General features: G+C 37.9%; 1 protein-coding gene across 1 annotated transcript; it reads right to left on the bottom strand.

Moving 5' to 3' along the window:
- Window positions 1-2,820: 2,820 nt before the first annotated feature.
- serinc2 (serine incorporator 2) lies at window positions 2,821-19,069 on the bottom strand. Its single transcript, XM_053637475.1, has 10 exons — window positions 18,940-19,069; window positions 17,829-17,990; window positions 16,091-16,278; window positions 15,686-15,765; window positions 15,425-15,562; window positions 11,862-12,031; window positions 11,454-11,544; window positions 10,128-10,284; window positions 8,787-9,002; window positions 2,821-6,997 (listed from the first exon to the last, which is right to left on the bottom strand). The coding sequence occupies exons 1-10, from the start codon at window positions 18,976-18,978 to the stop codon at window positions 6,859-6,861; spliced, it is 1,380 nt and encodes a 459-aa protein (XP_053493450.1). The 5' UTR covers window positions 18,979-19,069; the 3' UTR covers window positions 2,821-6,858.
- Window positions 19,070-19,499: the final 430 nt, after the last annotated feature.

Raw genomic sequence — 19,499 nt, forward strand, 5'->3', positions numbered from 1 at the left:
TTTCAGTTCGCCCAGATTAACTGGTACGTGTAATGCAGATGCGTACTTCAGTAAACCTCTGTGCTGTAGGAACAAAACACTCTAAATTATATAATTCATAAAATGCTGTTCAACTTTATGGGATGAATAGTGAAATGAATGCCTTACAAAAGTAAAGTAGTATGTACTTTCTGAACTACTCCTCAATTTACTTGTCTTTTCTTGCCAGTAAAATCTGCCTTATGTCTGTTCCCTTTCTCTCACCAGTGTTAAATGAAATCTGAGTACAAAAAAGGTCTCTGTTATTTATACGTGAAATGGTCAGTGGATCAAGTCTCAATTTATTACCAACCTAAACCATACACAGATAAAACAGACATTTATGAGTCGTGACTAAAGCGTTGTGTCTTACACAATGAGATGGTATTGGTATCAAACAATTTAGGAAAGATCAAAAAGAATGTTTAAAAACACCACAGTTTTTGTATAATACACCATTTCAGTATGTCAAAATTATATTGAAGTGATTCCAAGCCATTTCACCACTGAATGGATGATTATGAGAGAACGTAAGGCTGGTGCAAAGATGTCTGAACCTAGAGAGAACTACTCTCTGAGGACAAAGGACTACTTCGAGAACAAACACTCAATCTTTCTCCCACAGAATTAGCAACCACACCTGAGATAGCACATCATGCTGAGAAGAGACCAGGAAATCGTCACTACACTGTTTCCTCCTTCCTCTCTTCACACCCTTCTTTCTCTCTGTGTCAAGATCACCCTAAACACACCAAAGGTCTATATACATTACATAAGATGTCACCTATACATATTTACTGTATTATACAAAAGGTCTCAGTGTGACTGGAAAATATGGTCTCATTCCCTCAACAGCAGTTTAAATAAAATAGTACATGCTGTTAAAGGCATACCCTCCCAAGGTCCCTCACTCAAATTACCTCCTGTATGTAAATAAGGTACATCCTTCCAAAGACATCAAATTATAATCACAAACAGCACCTTTTGGTGGACCCACAGAGCATCTGGGTATTTAGGGGAGAGCTGGCCAAAGATTCGGGGAATCTGTAGACAGATCTCCCACACGATCACTGTGTGTAGTTTTTTCTCTACCAGGTATGTAAGTGTTGTCTCTCTTATGTTGTATTATTGAGTTTTGGATTTGATTGGAACGTAATGTTGCATGTAATTCTTTCTTATTATTATCAATAGTAGTATTGGATTTTGATGTTTTCATACCTGATAAAGTAAATTAGACTTGATTATATTCTGAATTATTCTGAAATTATTGTCCTTGTTAGAGCAATTCTGCGACCAGGTTAGTACAGGCTAACAATTTGGCATTAAGTTAAGTGTACTTAGAGTGTACAGGCTCGATATGAAATACCCGTTTAGGACAACGTAAAGTTGATCGACCAAGTCTAAATAGGGGGGTCTAAACCTCTGGTTATTGTAATCTTACTCTAGTTAACGTGTACATAGGAAACTATGGCATGATTATATACAGTATCTCACAAAAATTAGTACACCCCTCACATTTTTGTAAATATTTGATTATATCTTTTAATGTGACAACATTGAAGAAATGACACTTTTCTACAATGTAAAGTAGTGAGTGTACAGCTTGTATAACAGTGTAAATTTGCCATCCCCTCAAAATAACTCAACACACAGCCATTAATCTCTAAACCACTGGCAACAAAAGTGAGTACACCCCTAAGTGAAAATGTCCAAACTGGGCCCAAAGTGTTAATATTTTGTGTGGCCACCATTATTTTCCAGCACTGCCTTAACCCTCTTGGGCATGGAGTTCACCAGAGCTTCACAGTTTGCCACTGGAGTCCTCTTCCACACCTCCATGACATCATCACAGAATTGGTGGATGTTAGAGACCTTGTGCTCCTCCACCTTCCGTTTGAGGATGCTGTTTTGTCCATCACCTTTACCCTCAGCTTCTTTAGCAAGGCAGTGGTCGTCTTGGAGGTGTGTTTAGGGTCGTTATCATGCTGGAATACTGCCCTGCGGCCCAGTCTCCGAAGGGAGGGGATCATGCTCTGCTTCAGTATGTCACAGTACATGTTGGCATTCATGGTTCCCTCAGTGAACTGTAGCTCCCCAGTGCCGGCAGCACTCATGCAGCCCCACACCATGACACTCCCACCACCATGCCTGACTGTAGGCAAGACATACTTATCTTTATACTCCTCACCTGGTTGCTGCCACACACACTTGACACCATCTGAACCACATAAGTTTATCTTGGTCTCATCAGACCACAGGACATGGTTCCAGTAATGCATGTCCTTAGTCTGCTTGTCTTCAGCAAACTGAAGTGTGGCGTATGGTCTGTGCACTGACAGGCTGACCCTCCACCCCTTCAACCTCTGCAGCAATACTGGCAGCACTCATACGTCTATTTCCCTAAGACAACCTCTGGACGCTGAGCACGTGCACTCAACTTCTTTGGTCGACCATGGTGAGGGCTGTTCTGAGTGGAACCTGTCCTGTTAAACCGCTGTATGGTCTTGGCCACCATGCTGCAGCTCAGTGTCAGGGTCTTGGCATTCTTCTTATAGCCTAGGCCATCTTTATGTAGAGCAACAATTCTTTTTTTTCAGATCCTCAGAGAGTTCTTTGCCATGAGGTGCCATGTTGAACTTCCAGTGACCAGTATGAGGGAGTGTGAGAGCGATGACACCAAATTTAACACACCTGCTCCCCAGTCACACCTGAGACCTTGTAACACTAACAAGTCACATGACATCGGGGAGGGAAAATGTCTAATTGGGCCCAATTTGTACATTTTCACTTAGGGGTGTACTCACTTTTGTTGCCAGCGGTTAAGACATTAATGGCTGTGTGTTGAGTTATTTTGAGGGGACAGCAAATTTACACTGTTATACAAGCTGTACACTCACTACTTTACATTGTATCAAAGTGTCATTTCTTCAGTGTTGTCACATGAAAAGTTATAATCAAATATTTACAAAAATGTGAGGGGTGTACTCACTTTTGTGAGATACTGTAAAGCTAATTTTACTTAGATATTATTGGTCTGTCTCTGTAGATTTTAGTGGTCATGACCTTTGACTAGAGATAACGTTGCTATAACTAAGTGTTACTATCTAAGGAGACTAATAAAGTACTATTTAGGAAAGGGTAAGCATGGGACGGTCATCTAAATAGTATTAGTCAATTACCTCTGGCTAATGCCCAAGACTGGCAAGTTTGTGACCATGAGATCCACGCACACGACCGGCGCGAGACTCGACATGCAATCCAAATGAACGAGCACAATTTTTGTATAGAATAAATTAGAATTAATCAAGTATAGAAGATCAAAAGTATCGAAATATGAATAACTAAGAAATAAATACAACATTGAGGTTTTTACAATTGGAGTCAGATATAATTTAAGAGAGAGTCAAGCAGAATTGGAAAGACAAATTTAAATATATTCCCATCACTTCAAAAAGACAGGAACACGTGGGAATCCTACCACGTCATTAGATACTGTCATTGGACCAGTGAGTGGAGCCTTACACATGCACAAGAATGGGCACCAGTTAAAATTATATTGCTGTGATACATGCTGTGAGTAACGTATATGGTCTAATTTACATTTATATGGTTGTAAATTACTTGTTCAAATTCACAGTCGTATGCTATTAATTAACTGTATTTTATCAGCTTGCTTCATTCATACTCAAGACTTAAAGTGACCTCAAGACACGTAATAAAATAAAACTTCATCTTAATCATTTCACTATAAACATTTAATTTTGATGAACTTTGTGGGAAATTTATGCTTGAGATACAACTATATTTAGATTACAACATTTATTTTCCAAGAAAAAGTGTCTTTCAAACATTTTGAAAGGGTATCTCTGTGTACCTTCATTGCATTCGGACGATTGAGTGCACAATTGCATGGTATTTCCTGCATTTAGCCTACTGGGCATGCTCATGCATTCACAAAAATATGACCCATTTCTGGGGTGGTCAAACTTAGTTACATTTTCTTTTAAGATAGACTGAGCAATGCAAACTATTTTTCACTATTAGAACTTAGTAGTATGTGAAAATTTCAGACCCCGCCCCTCTTGTTTTGACATCCTTCAGGGGGGGGATCAAGCTTTATTTCAGTCAACCACCCCCTCAACACACACACACAGCCCCAAACCCCTGTTCTTCGCACCTGCTTCTAGTGCTAATCTAATGATAACTCCCTGTTACAAGAACAACCAATTGAAATTACAAACAAGTAATGTGCAAAAAATTGTGGATTTAAATGTATCTTCCTCTCTACCACAGTTGCTGCCTCATCATTAATCTGAACCAAGCAAAATAAAAATAGCTAAATTTAACCTGCCTCTAAACTGTGGAATTGCTACTCATATTTTACTGCTACTCAGAAAAAATCATGTCCTTCAACAGTGTGCTGCTGTTTGCATGTACTATGCTTATATTTAATTTTTTTGAGTGAAACTACCAGTGTTTCAGGTGTTGCTCTTTTGACTACTCTCACACTGCCACTACCATTCAAAGTTCTGTCTGCAATGGGATTTCTTCCACCTGTTGCTCATCGGTCAGCCTATTAAAGGTTGTGTTATGATTGAACATTATTTAAACCTTTTCCCATATTCATTCTGATGGCCCTGTTCCAGTTCTTGTTATCTAAGCAAGACGTCCATAAGGGTGCGAGTGAATTCGGATGGTCTGGGTTTTGTGCTCTTTAAAACTGCTTTATTATCATTAGGCCAACTCAAAACAGTTTTGCACACGATGCTACAGTATCATACAGTATCCCCCCAGTGGCTTCATTATTGTATTACATTCTACACTGGAATAGGTCTAGGCACTCACAAGCTCGCTTTACACTGTACAATTTTCAGCCTTTGGTCGGGAATTGAGATCGGTCGTCTTAGAACGCATAATGTGATGGCAGATTTACTAGCACTGCGACTAAAGACAGTCAACAAGAAAATATCAATTAAAATCTCAGCGTGTGAGACCACTGGTAAGACAGTCATTTAAAAACCACCAATATGAGGATGGCAAAAATGCTTGATTTTGCTGCGGCTTTTCTTCTAATATACACGATGGAATTTGCTGAGTTTTTTGTGCTTTTTTTGTGGAAAACTTCTTGGTGAAATTGCAATTGCACAAAATGTTTGTTGGTAAATGAGACCTTTTTAGCTGTACTCACATTCGACACATGTGAACCGAAGAGGCTTTGGCTGAATGCATGCTGTGATGACGTCACATGACACATCTTGGCCCAAATCTGAAGAAATTTTTAAAATTGCAAATTGCCGTTCATTTCTGCGATTGCGATGCCGACTGACAAATAATAATAAAAAACAAAAAAATCCACCAGAATCACAATGTAAAACAGGCTTTATATTAGAGCAGGTTTCTCTTGCTGGTTGAGTAAATGTGTCAAATACAAAGATCCATGTTGATCATTTTTCATAATTGACATCTAAAAAAAAAACAAAAAAAAACACAATAAATTTTGAGTTACATACTGAATGGTCACTATCGTATAGTCAGACACCGAGGGCTGCATGTATCAAATCAGTTTGAATTTAATCACATGCTCTATTCTAAGATAAATTTTGTGTTCCATATGAACCTAGAAAGTAGACATTTGAAAAGTCTCTACTACAATCAGAACTTAAAAAAAAAAAAAAAAAGAAAGGTACCAGAAGGGATCATCAGTCTTCCTGCTCTCTCTTAATCTCTCCTAAGGAGTACAGTGCTACGAATGTGGTTCTTGTGTTCACCCCAGCCCATGCAAAGCTTATGAGGGGGAAAATCACATTCCCCAAAGCAGCTCTTGCCAAGTAGATTTTCATGTTTTCGTGTAAGTGAGAATGAGTAAGTAGGGATTTTCTGTGATTCTGAACTGGGCTGCGATGGTCATGTGACAAAGACCGAAAGATGAAAGGAAACACCCTGCTATTATAGTGTAGCTTACTGTAGTGTAGTCATACATGGCTACAACTTCATCATTATCCTGGCACGTGCACACACACACACAGCCCAGGTCACCTAATATGTATGATTTAACTAACAGAAGCTCAACTGTAGGAAACCCAGTGCATTTCCCGAAAAAAAGAAAAAAAAAATTGCACAGTGAAAAGCTTTAATAATATTTTCTGCAGGACAAAATGTGCAAAATACAAGTAAAATCAGTTTAAAACACATTTCTGTTCCTTCAAAGTCAAAAGTTCAGTATAAAAGCACTTGCTTTTTCTTTGGTCAAAGTGTACTACTACAAAGACATCTCTTAAAAATCAACAGAGGAAGATTTTACCAACACCATACAGCAAGTCTGATTTGACATTACTGTGCAGAGTGAAAACAATGAAAACTTGCACTGTTTACAGCATGATTGTTTTAGCTCTTACATATCATATACGCTATAATTACAGGTTGTTTTGTATAATAACAAGCTTAGTGTCTTTCTCAACACTTCACAGACATTTGAATAATAAACAACTCAGAGTATAGTGAATATTAGACAGCACATTTGAGGCAAGGGAGGAAATCAGTTTATTGATTTTGACTTCCTTGGATTCTGCTTTGGATGCATTTTCTCATTGTCTTAGAAAGAAATCTCACAATACGGCTAATATTGAGCCAAATGACCCTGTCAGTTGATTCTCATCAAAAAGTAGGCCTGTAGTGTACATTTTATGATCAGATTATATGTTTGATTCAGGTATAGTATAGTTATGAATTTCCTTCCTAAAAACATTTTTTTGTTAAAAGCAAGAAAGATGCTAGGTGTTAGTTTTAATTAACCACATGGATAAGGTCAAATGGACAAGAACCTGTGGTAGAATTTGCTGTTTAGCTGAAGTCTCGGTTGCTGAGGATCAGAGGAGCCACAAGAGTCCAGAGGTATAGTGCCAAGGCCAGCCAGCTTGAGCTGATCTTCACCCACACTGCAGGCATAGTGCTCTGCATCGACTTATAATCTGTGTCAGGCCTTTCACAAACAAAAAATAAAAGACGAAAAATGAGAAGCAGCTAAAAATCATACCTTTATATAACTTTGTTACGATTTTACATTTCGAAGTATTTTTAGGTATTCAGTAATTATTTCTGTGTCTATGCATCATTGCATTGTGGTCGAATTATGCTGCATCAACTTGGAACTGGGAAGTCTGAGCTCAAAACGTGGTGAATAAACAAGGACGCCTTCATGAAAGCATGTTTTGTCAGTGTTATAGATTTACCTGTCGAATGTAGCCATGTTGATTGGTCTAAAGTAAATACTACTATAAACTCATTTAAAGAAGAAGCTATTTTATTTACTGTTGAGTGGCCATGTTGACATGATGTCACAGGCTGAACTCAGGGTTGAGGACACCTTCCCAACTTTCAGAGTAAGCATTCCAAGTTGAGGGGTCAGAAAATTCTTTCAGTCACAGCCTAAAGTGGTGTGGTCAATTTTTTGTTTGTTTGTTATATTAGTATTTCTGTGCTATAGTTTTTCCTAAGCTAAAATCTTTAACTTAAACTCTGTCAAGCCTTAAAATTATATGCCTGTAAGTATAGTACATCTGTGAAGAAGTAATTACACGTCATTCAGTTTATAAGTAGCACTTGTTTGTCTGCTTGTCGCTGCTAAAATTCACGATTTTATAGAACTGGCTGCTTATAATAAACCCACTGAAACAAAGACGTGATTAGTTACATAATTAAAATGTTATATAAATTGAGTGCAGAAATGAAGGTTAGTAATTACCTGACATTGATATTACAGTGGCCAGTCTTAACAATTTACATGATTTTGTTCTTCCTGTTGATTTTATTTTTTATTTCTTTGCCAGGTACCAAAAACATCTACATCCCACTCAGCAAGCAGAAAACACACATGTCAGAGCTTCTATGGTAGTTCACATTGGCCAAAACACACAAGGAAAAGCCGTGTGAGAAAATATTATCGGCAATCACAGACATTCGCATTCTGATGGGATTGGATATCGCAGAGGATCGCAGAGTTAGCCGAAAAACAGTAGGTAATTTGCTCTGGAATTTTTACAGAGGTTGTGTGAGGAAAAACACAGACTTGGCAGATTCAGACGGGATTAAAATCGCAAAGTGCGTCTGTGAAACATGAATTTCTCTAACGTCCCCCTGGAAAACTAATCCAGTCCGAATAGGACTTAAGGCAGATTTTCATGAAAAACACCGGTTCAAAATCATTGCTACATCCACAGTTAGTATTTGTTGAAGCTTCTGGAGAACTGAATGTAGGTCTGGAATCACTGCCTTGATGAAAGCTCCATTTACACCAAAGACTTAACGTCCTGGCAGAGGCAACCAGGTTTTAGTGTAAAATAACCTACTACTCAGTGGAAAGCAAAATGGCATAATTTTTCACCCTGGGCATCTGATTCTCCACTGTAACCTACATTACATATGGAAGCTATTCTAAATATGCTGATGGTGTTAATAAACAAAAAAGATTGTGTGTTATAGTTTCAATTATGATTAGATCTACAAGCGGCTAATATACGCTTATAGGTAAAATTATGTAAGTGTTCATTTACAAAATCTTGTAATATTTATGTACATCTGCTCATAGAAGGGGTTTCGTCTTTGTTTACTATACTGTATGTCACTTTATTGAATAAGAATACCTACTCAAGGGCAAAACAATTCCTAGAGTCCATAAAATACAGAGGAGCTTTTTAAAAAGTTTCTTATTCTTAGCTAAACACTTGGAGTAACATCTTTAAACCCGTTCTCAGACTGGCTGTGATACTCACTGATACCAGTTGGTTAGGTTCATCATGATGTAAAGAGAAGCCAGGATAAGGCAGAAGTGGAAGAAAGAGTAACTGTAGGTCACTCCATCCTCTTCATTATCCACAGCACGTTTCACTCCATCCTCCCCCACTTCTGCATCCTTGTCCACCGCCAATTCCTGCCTCTCCTCCGTCTGCATCAACTTATTCACCTGAGAGTTATTAGACGACCGGATGCTGCGAGAAATGTGTTGAAGGGTGTAGTAATAAACACAAATTTAATTTTAAAAGAAAACGTCCTAACCATGCTCACTCCATTAATCAGGTGCTCAAGAAAACCTCCAGTTTCAAACTTCCGATGATTGATCTTAAAAGGTATTTGGTTTTATGGTTGTCACAGATTTCCCATTCACCATGTGCTCATGTTTGATTTGGTTTTTGTTCTAGTACTGTCCCGATGGTGTGCACCTGTTTTGCATTAGGACTTGATTAGTTTGTCTATGTATACCCTGCTGTTCTCATGGTATTTGTCAAAAATTCTCTCATGAATTAACATGTATCTTGAAGTCTAAGCTTAGGCTTCCTACATCCTGGTTTTGACCTTAACCAGTGTTTTGACCCCTGTTAAGGAAACTTACTATGATTCCTGGATTGCCCACAAGAGCATTGAAACGTGTGTCCTGCATCATTCACCTGCACATTACAGAAGACTTCCCAACAAACAAAGAAATAGCAGGACAAATTAATCTAGAACTAACAAAAAACAGGTGCACACAATAGGAAAACAAACCAATGACTGGGCAGGGGCAGAAGTAGGACTAGAGCAAAAACCAAAACAAACAAGCACATGGCACTTTATTCTCCATAGGGACCATGACATGGGTCTAATGTCTAAAGTCTAATTTTATTTTGTAGTCTGAACAAAGTTTTGATACCCATTTCTAACAAAGAGCTGCCGTTTGAAGGTTTAACTGTTATTTCCCTTCATTAGGTATTTTAATGAATAACTGAATTTTGAAAGGAAAAGACAACCTTCCCTCTAGCGAACTGGTATATCCCCCTTTTTATTCTTGCACACACCAGCTATCAGTCTTCCCCCTACGTTTAAACGACTATAACACCTCTTCATAGGCACCTAGAACTCCAGTGAGAACAAGTGTTTGATAGAGTTCTTAAAATTTGGTTAAACAACAAATAAAATTTAGTCATAATTTTAAGAAAAACAAAACTACCTCTATATATTATGTTGCCAGCTATATTTTATACACAGCCATTTTGTGCTTGCAGTGTATCATCAGTTGTTTTAAGGCCAGAAATTATACTCAATAATAAACTTACATTAATTTCTAAAAAAATGCTTACCTGGCATACAGTGTGCAAAAGAGGAAGAGGAGCAATCCCACTATTCCTTGTGCATCCCACCACTGGACTTGCCCAGGGGGGATGGTGGGGGTCGGGGCAGTGGTGGTGGTGGGGTTGTTGGTGACCAGCTGTAGCAGGCTGGGGTTACATTTCCGGTCTTTGTGAGAAATTTAAACCATTACATTTGGAAATTTAAACTCATCCATAAATAAATCAATAAAGCAATTTTCATTTGCAACACACTGTCTCTTCATATGCCTTTTTTTTTTCTTCACTGGAATAACTGAATGCCTGTATATCAGCACCTGCCTCCAAGTTTAAACAATTCCCAAATAAGAAGCTTCTTATTTACTCTGCCCAGTTACAGCACATCCAAAATAGCTCTAAACCCAGCAACCATTACTGTCTGCTTAGTAACGGATATTAGCACGTGTACCAAGAGAATTCCTGTTTGTATTTGTGGCGCAAATGTGGTTATTTCGCTTTTATTCTCCCTACCTTCTTTGTAATAAATGTACAAAATGCTTTTTGTATTCATCACAAAGCAACACTCCACATATCCAGTAGATTAGAGCCCTTAGACAAATAATAAGGATTTCTGATGACGTCAGTTCAAGCAATTTCGAACTCTTCTGAAAGTACAGTCAGTACAGTACTTCAGTTTGAAGTACATGCTGTAAGTTCCCGCAGGGGTACCAACACACACAGAGTGACTCGACTGTGGGTTCAGCACCACGGCTAGCGACGTAAACACATATTGGAAAATTAGACGCCATTCTCTTGGAGGTGACTTACAAAACTTGTCCAAAAAAAAAAAAAAAAAACGGCTCAAAAATAATTAGTGACACATAAAAACGAGTTACAGCCAGTTTTATCAGGGCAGAGCTGCATAGCCTTACATTCTCGCTGCTATTGTGGTGGGACCGTTAACTCATGCAAGCAGGCAGCAACAGCGGCTCAAGCGGCATCTAGGTATCCTATATTTATGCCCTAAACACAAAAAAACAACAAGTACATAAAATACACGAGCATCTGAGGATCTTAATGACCTTTAGGCACTCCTGAATGGCAGCCCGTATTAGTGACCTGCACGATCTGAACCCTAAAATTGATCACGCCTATCATAAGCCAGCACTGATCTAATAACCCACCAATCCCTGCATCCCTACCCCAAGGCTATCCCTTTTCATGATCCCAGTTTTCTTTGTAAATAAAACGCCTCCAGGGCTTAAAGTGATCTTATTGTCAAAGTGTTTGTTTCTACCTTGGGTACATACCATATAAAATGTAACAAAGTAGTTATAAGTGGGTGCAAGTGTGACTTACTGGGGTTGTTGCTCATAGCAGACCAGGTGAGATACATGGTATACAGAGAGATGAGAGAGGACTGCAGCAGACCTGAGCCAGGCTGAGCTTCCTGTTCACACATGAGGAAAAAAACCCACATGAAATATGTATAATATCTCAAATATATGGCTATTATATCAAAACTAACAACAGCAGAGAGAACATACTAACCTACTGCTACCTAAAAAGCTTTTTGAGGGACAGACTTTTCTAAGATGTGCTGTTATTGGAAAATAATTCTCTTTGGGGGTGGTAAGACTAACTCTGCTTCATGTCTGACCATCACCCCATCCCACCATTGTTTATTTTCCTAATGTATTTAAATACGTTTTGTATGTTAAAGGTTCATTTTATGAGACAAAGAGGTGAGGAGAGAGAGAGTTCTACCTGTACTTTAGGGAGAATTGAGACGACAGACACTATGATGCAGAAGATAAAGTTCAGGCTGATGAAAACTTTGTGTTCAGTGCAGTCATCCGGCTGTGTGTAGAACACGTAAAACATCACCATCGCAGCAAAGGCGCACGCATAGTGGAAAAATGTAAAGGACAACAGAGCTGCAGAGAAACACACAGGAACATCATTGTTTGTAACGCTGTGACACAACAATAAGACCTGCCAATTTTTTTTAACTATATTTCTCAGTGTGATGAAGGTTATATTAAAGGAAAAATCTCCCAACTGCTGGTTCCCATTGGGAAATGCTTTACCATATGACTCAATATAATCACATGGTTGGACATTTAGGGAAGGATAGGTCTGTGAATCATCTAATGGCCCGTTTCTATTGGCAGGGTATTCGCAATGATGTACACAGGTGGTGTGCGTTATGCGGTGAATGTCAACCTGTGAACCCTCCAGTCAACCCAAATGAATCACTTCCCATAACTGTAATCTCTTTGAAAGAAGTTGTATGGACCTCATAGGACAATTGGAAGGGGCATGCGAGAGCACACATTCATAGGAGTCCTAGTGGACTATGCAACAGAGTGTTGTGGAAGCTGACTGACAAGGCACTGCATTCATATCATTTAGTGAACCCCTCAAAAATATGATTCAGAAGTTTATTTGCAAGCACACAAGAAACTCTTTGTTTTAGTTACTGTATGGGTGGAAGCCCTGGAACATCTTGCATGTCCTCTGAAAACACTGTCAGGAAGGAATGCACGAAAATTGTTTTTTTGAAGAAGGAAAATTTAGAAAGAATAGTTCTAGTGTTTCAGATAATCCAGTCATAGTCAATAATGCTGGGGATAGATTCGTGAATGAACAGCGGTAAACTGAAGCGCTTAACTAGCGGGTTAATTAACTCACCCAAATGCATCCTATACACATGAGATTAATCAGACATTTACACAACATTACAACTTGCTTCTGCACAAAGTGACATCAATGCAGAAGTGAACTTGAACTTAAATTAAGCACTAGGTAGAATGGTAAGTCACGCTCTTTCCGTAACGACACACTAAAACACAGACAACGAAGAACTAAAGAATAAAGAACTCACAATATTGTATTACAGTAGTGTACTCTTTGCAATGTTATTTCATTAGATCAAGTTCTCACAAGTTAATATATACAATTTTTATATATTATTTTTCACATTTTCTCATCAACTAAAATGCTGCTGACTAAAATTCAATGTTATTTTAGTCAGCGTAAAATTGACTAAAATGAATTAATATGACACGACAAAATATTGACAAAATTTAAGGTATATTTTCGTCAGAAAACAAAAACTATGCTGTTGTATTACCATTATATCAGTGGCATAAAATGGTCTTAAAATGACAATAATATTGTTTATCGCAATTATTTCTGGGACAACATATCGTCCAATTAAATTAGTCATCGTGACAGGCCTTAGAAGGAAGGAGCTGGGACCAGAGGTAAGTCAAATAAGATCAGACAATTCACTCTGGTCCCCTGTAAAGTCCAAGGCCAAAAGCATACTTCACACAACCACACAAATGAAAAGGAAAATCTCTACAAGCTTGCAGTCACAGTGTTTTTCTGGTGACTATATGCCTCTGCACTCAAGGGGGCGACAGAGTACACATCAGAGAAGTCTAATGCCTTTTCAATGCATGGGTTAAATCAGAGCAAACAATTCCTCAGGCATCAGTTTTACAGAAGATTGTTACAAACTAATCATATTTGATTTTGTATGGCTTTTCATAAATAAATAAATAAATAAATACATACATGCATACATCCATCCATCTAACCACCCTGAACAAGATTTTACTTCATTACTAAAACATTAATTGGCCACATTTAGGACATTTTAGTTAAAATAACACTTATTTATTATTTCCTTAATATTTATACAGCCTGGTGGTATTACTTTACTTCTGAAATGCTAATAAAAATGTATTCTAGTTGTCATAAACAAGTGCACACTGCACTCACCTTTTAAACAATAATTACTGCACACAGCTTACATCAAATTCAGCACTGGTTTGAAATGGAGATTCTATTAGCTGGTCATTTGCTGAATATATAAATCAGCTTTGAGTATGATGTACTATGCAGCATGTTCAACTCAAAATAACAAAATTACATGTCCAAGAAAATCTATCTGGACTGTGATGTTTCGTTAGGTTGGGAATATACTGGTCATGTAGTGTATTACAAAGAAGTTCTTTCAAGATTATATGCAGATTATGTCCTGCAAACATCCTAGACTGGAAGGAGTTCAAATTGAAAGAGATTGCAGTTCTGTACGTCTAAACAATTATTTTTTAATTAATTAAACTTTTCAAAGAAAACGTGTAATACATTTTTGTTGTTAATTAACTATCAAATTTAAGACAATCTGGTGTGCCTTCAAACATTTTTTAAATATATAGAATGTGTTAAGTTTTCTAGAACTGATAACGACACAAAATATGCCTGCATCATCTGTTTACATGCTTTGTCATTATAAGTTCAATGGAAACTCCAACTATAATGACCACTGCCACATTTAGAGTAAATTTAGAACCCAAAAAATGCACAATTCAATCCAACTGTTCACGTTTATTTACTTGTGTGAATCTCGCCATCTCAGAGAGCAGAGGTGTTGGTCACAGTAACTTCACAGAACACCACATTAAGCTCCTCCGTGAGTGGTTGCCCAAACACACACAAAAATAAACCCAGATGTTTAAGAAGACCTCCAAGCTATGCTAGACATTGGGGTACTCAGGAAATCCCACAGGAAAATCTTACAGTAACTGGAGCAGTTCCCATGACAGAGGAGTTGGTCCACTTCTGCCTCACTGGAAAAGTCAACGCAGTGTCTAAAATCAAAACAAATCCAATGCCAAGCTGATGTACTGCTATTTTGAGTGGGTAGGGCTCATTTTATTTGACATTAGACTTGACTATGGTCAGATCCCTGACTCCAGTATCCCATCTTTTTGAAATGCTGTGTCACACGGCACCTGGAGGAAAGCGCTACTTGGCCTCTTCTGCATACATGTGCTCACAGATGCCCAAGACTGGGTGGTGTCACTTTGATTTACAGTTTTGCTAGCCATGGATGGCTGTACCATCATCGGGATTCAAACTCACCATCTCCAGACGACAGCACAATTGTTATGTTCCCTCCAATTAACAATGCTTCAACAGCACATTCACAAAATCTAGTGGCCTCATGACCCTTGTACTCTGCCTATTGTGATTACCTGTGGTAATGGCTGGCAGTAGCACATGCAGTCATCTAAGAGATATACTGAAATCCTTGACCTGTGAGTTAAGTGAAAGCTGTTTTTTTTCTGGGAAAGTAATGTGACAATGGGGGCTTGGTCAAGCATCAGCTTCATAAGTAAGGTGGGGTTGGAAAGAACAAGGACATAAAATGTGATCATCCACATCTGTGTGATGTTAACCATCAGCCTATTGTTTGTCAATAGGACCAGAAAGCAACATCAAATTGACATGCCAGTACTTTGGGGTGATCTTACCTGCATACCAGCACTTGCTGTTACCATTCTCTGCCTTTTCCACCCAACTCTGGTTCCACGTGTGAGCAAAGTCCACCAGCAAAATCAGCTGCATCAGGATGAAGATAAAGGAGCCAACTGCACCAAAATAGTACCACACTGCAAGAACACATGGAACTAGGTTAGACTCTGTTGTTTGTGTGTGTGTGAATTCATTGTTACTCACTGGTTAAAAATTGGGCAATTATAAAAATCTGAATTTCACAATTTAAAAAGTCACACCGGTGTTAAATGTGCCATCTGGGATGAAGAATGCTCCTACAGTTATTCCAACCAGTATTAGGAACTTAAAGAACCAGAATCTGAAGGACACACAATGCACAAACACACGTGAGCTGGCAAGGAATAATGCATGCAAATACATCCATTCTAAATAAATTAAAAATAAATAAATAAATAAATAAATAAATAAAAACAATAAAAACAAACTTGATGATTAGAGGGCAGTAGAATTATTTGAATTGTAATGTACTGGAATACTTGAATATTGTAATATACTGGCTTGTGCCAATCATATCATACAATTAAGTCCTGGTATGAATTTTTTTCCAAATGAACACTGTTTATGAATTAGTGTTTATGTATACGTGTAATTTGTGCAACCCAGACCAAAATTGAGCAACATACCCGTTCTGAATGGAGGCCCGTGGGTCTTTGCTGCTGCGCACTCGGATCATGATGATGGAGAAGAGGAAGAAAAAGCAGGCCAAAGCGAAACACATCCTGTACACAGACTTATAACCAACAATAACATCACAATTTACCTTTCCTTCAAAGCCAGGTATGGACATGCCTTTTTCACAAAATCCAGGTATCTGTGGAGCATGAATGGTGATCAGGATTAAACAAAGGCACAGCTGAAGGCTTTTTATGCAGGCAGTATGCTTTTATGTTTTCAGGTTTTCAGTGCATGCATTTATGTGCTCGTCCACCCATCCGAGATTATCAGTTAGCAGGATATCTCAAAAACGAATGGCTGAATGTTTGTAGGATTTATATATACAGGAATTATCATTGTAGAAGCCCAGCAGATAAACTGATTTGATTTTTTAATCGATCCAAACAAGGTCAAGGTTACAGCAAAGGCAAATGTCTGAAAATACTTTTTCCTTCAATAGTTTCCTTTTTGTTTTAAGTATATTTAAGGGAAGTTCAGGCATACCAAATTAGGTCCAGATAGACACTGGTCCGGATAGATCTGAACACTGCATTTTCATTTTAAAACGTTCTCGGTCTACACTGGCATTTTCAACACCTGCTGTACACCATCGTCCACCGTCTTGTTTGTTTCGAGTTAAATGGGTCACATGACTGCACCACATGACTAAAAATACATCATAGGAAACAGAGATATTCAAAAACTAAGTCCACACTACAATGAGAAAATGGCATTTTCAAATTTATCCACTTGGGAGAGTGTTTTCAAAGAGCTCAGTTTTCACCAGACAAAAACTCTGTCTCAGTGTGGATAGAAGGTCAAAACATAAAGAAATGATTTATATATATATATATATATATATATATATATATATATATATATATATATATATATATATATATATATATATATATATATATATATAATTTAAGCAGAATAATGGAGATGTAACCTTAGTAACAAGAAGGACAAGACTGGATCACTGGCACTGAATTCTACTTGAGTTATTTTAGAAGCCTAACAAAAAAAAAAAAAAAAAATGTTACAGACATAATGATGAGCATACACCTCTCTGCCAACTATTTAATAATAATAATAATAATAATAATAATAATAATAATAATAATAACAGCTCCAGGGTCCCTTGATTGATCCTTGGGTTACTGTCTCTGCTGAGTTTCTGTGCATGTTCTCCCCATGGGTTTCCTCCTTGTTCTCAGGTGTTCTCCCACCTCACAAAAACATTCCAGTATGTGAACTGGCCAAGCTAAATTGCCCTAGGCATTAATGAGTGTGTGAATGCCCGTGCGCATGGTGCCCTGTGATGGACTAGCATTCAGTCTGGGGTGTGGTGAGTGTTCTGGCGCACTATGACTGCCGTCGCATCATCTAGGTGGATGCTACACACTGGTGGTGGTTGAAGGAGATTTCCCCTCATACAATGTAAAGTGCTTTGAGTGCCTAGAAAAGCACTATATAAATCTAAGGAATTATTATATTCCCACCTCTCACCCAATGATCCTGGAATAGGCTCTGGGTCTACTATGACCCTGACAGGTATGGAGCAGTTACTGAAGATGAATGAATTAACATCATTATGATTATTAGTCATAGTAGTATCTATGCCCCCACAATCTACCTCAACCAGTTTTCATTTAACAGTTAACCTTTAACTCTGTCTACTTATGAATAAATAGGGGTGTGTACCTGTTCCAGATGAGTCTCCATTCCAGGCAGTATCATGATGATGGACACGAGGGTGCCAAGCAGTAGGAAGAAGGAGAAAGCCAGGCGAGTGATGGTGGAGTTGAAAGCGGAGGGGCAACATCCTGATATCAGGCATGGAGCAGAGCCACACAGACAAGATGCCTACAGGAGAAATGGTACAACAGTGATTCAGAGCACCATATTATTCATAAATTTGCCAAGTATGTTTATTGTTATCCAGCCAACATGTACTATGGGAAGTGTTCTGTCTCTAAAGTCGAGATCTCTCACCAACTGCACTCATGTGACATGAAAAACGTTTGCAAGAACCTAGAAAAGCATGAAATGCCATACCAGAGATTTCTGATGTAGACTTGAACAAAAACAAAGAATACCTTATTTGTTTGAGAAATTACGTCACGGTCATATGCCATGCTACAAATCAAAGAAAGCTACGCACTTAATAAATTCAGATGTAACATTCAAACATTGAACAGTGTGTGTGTGTGTGTGTGTTTATTTGAATATATATGTTGACTGTACATCATTCCCTTCAAATGCTACTGTGCTTTAAATTATGGCATATTTTGTGTATGAGCCCATGCAGTAATAAAATACATGGCAAATTTTATATATGATTTAATAGTTTATTTTATTAAATATCAAAAATCTAAGAGGTGTGCATTATAGCTGACATCTACATGAACACTTTCCACTTGGTTATATGACTGTAAGCCATTCCCTTCAAATGCTATTGAAGGTAGAAACGTGTAAACAATGTCGTATGTAACTTTAGAGACGGTCCCTTAATTTCCGCATGTCTGCGAATATCGAACGTCCAACTTCAACCCAGCTTTATTCAGGTACATTTTCACCTTTTCTGACTTGACCCAGGCCTACATTGTGATAAAAAAAAAAACTGAAAAATACAAATAAAATAATAAATCTCGCCGTAAATTCTTTGACGTAACTAAAGAGAACCCGGAAACGGTGAGCTAGTGACACAGTAGCAAACTTTATCAAATTAATACCCAACCACACGGAACAATACCTAACACTGGGTATGTGTATCGAGCAAAAATAGTAAAAACGTGTTTTAAAAGTTACTTACGCAGCTTGCCAGAGAGCACAAAGCCATACAAGCGCCCATTTTTAATGCGTCAAACAGCAGGAAAACTCGAAAGTACGGAACTTCACGCGTTTCAACAACAGATGAAGTAAAACTCAACAAAGCGGCAGTGATTGGTCAGAAATTCTCAGAGCTTTAAAATGGACCAATCAGAATGGACCTTACGCGCTTACACTGATTCAGAAAGGTCCATGAGGTGGTCCATTCAATATATATATGTACATACATACATATATATATATCTATACACATATATATACATACATACATATATATATATATATATATATATATATATATATATATATATATATAAGAAAAAGAAACATACTCTCGCATTCAACTGCTTTTATTTCCAGCAAATTTCTTAACATGTGTACATATTAACTTAAAAACTTTCAACAATTGAGACATAAACTGAACAAGTTTCACAGATATTTGACGAACAGAATTGTAAAGGGGGGGGGGGGGGTCCAATATTAATAGTCATTTTGTCAGTTCTTGCTGTGAGATGTTACTCCACTCTTCCACCAAGGCATTTG

Source organism: Ictalurus furcatus, chromosome 12 (genome assembly GCF_023375685.1).
Source record: "Ictalurus furcatus strain D&B chromosome 12, Billie_1.0, whole genome shotgun sequence".
Lineage (NCBI taxonomy): Eukaryota > Metazoa > Chordata > Actinopteri > Siluriformes > Ictaluridae > Ictalurus > Ictalurus furcatus.

Coding starts and splice junctions, on each gene's coding strand:
- serinc2 (XM_053637475.1), bottom strand. CDS start 18,978: ATGGGCGCTTGTATGGCTTTGTGCTCTCTGGCAAGCTGC. Junction 9,003..10,127: donor TTTTGCACACTGTATGCCAG/GTAAGCATTTTT, acceptor CATTTCTCGCAG/CATCCGGTCGTCTAATAACT. Junction 6,998..8,786: donor AACCTAACCAACTGGTATCA/GTGAGTATCACA, acceptor TGTTTGTGAAAG/GCCTGACACAGATTATAAGT.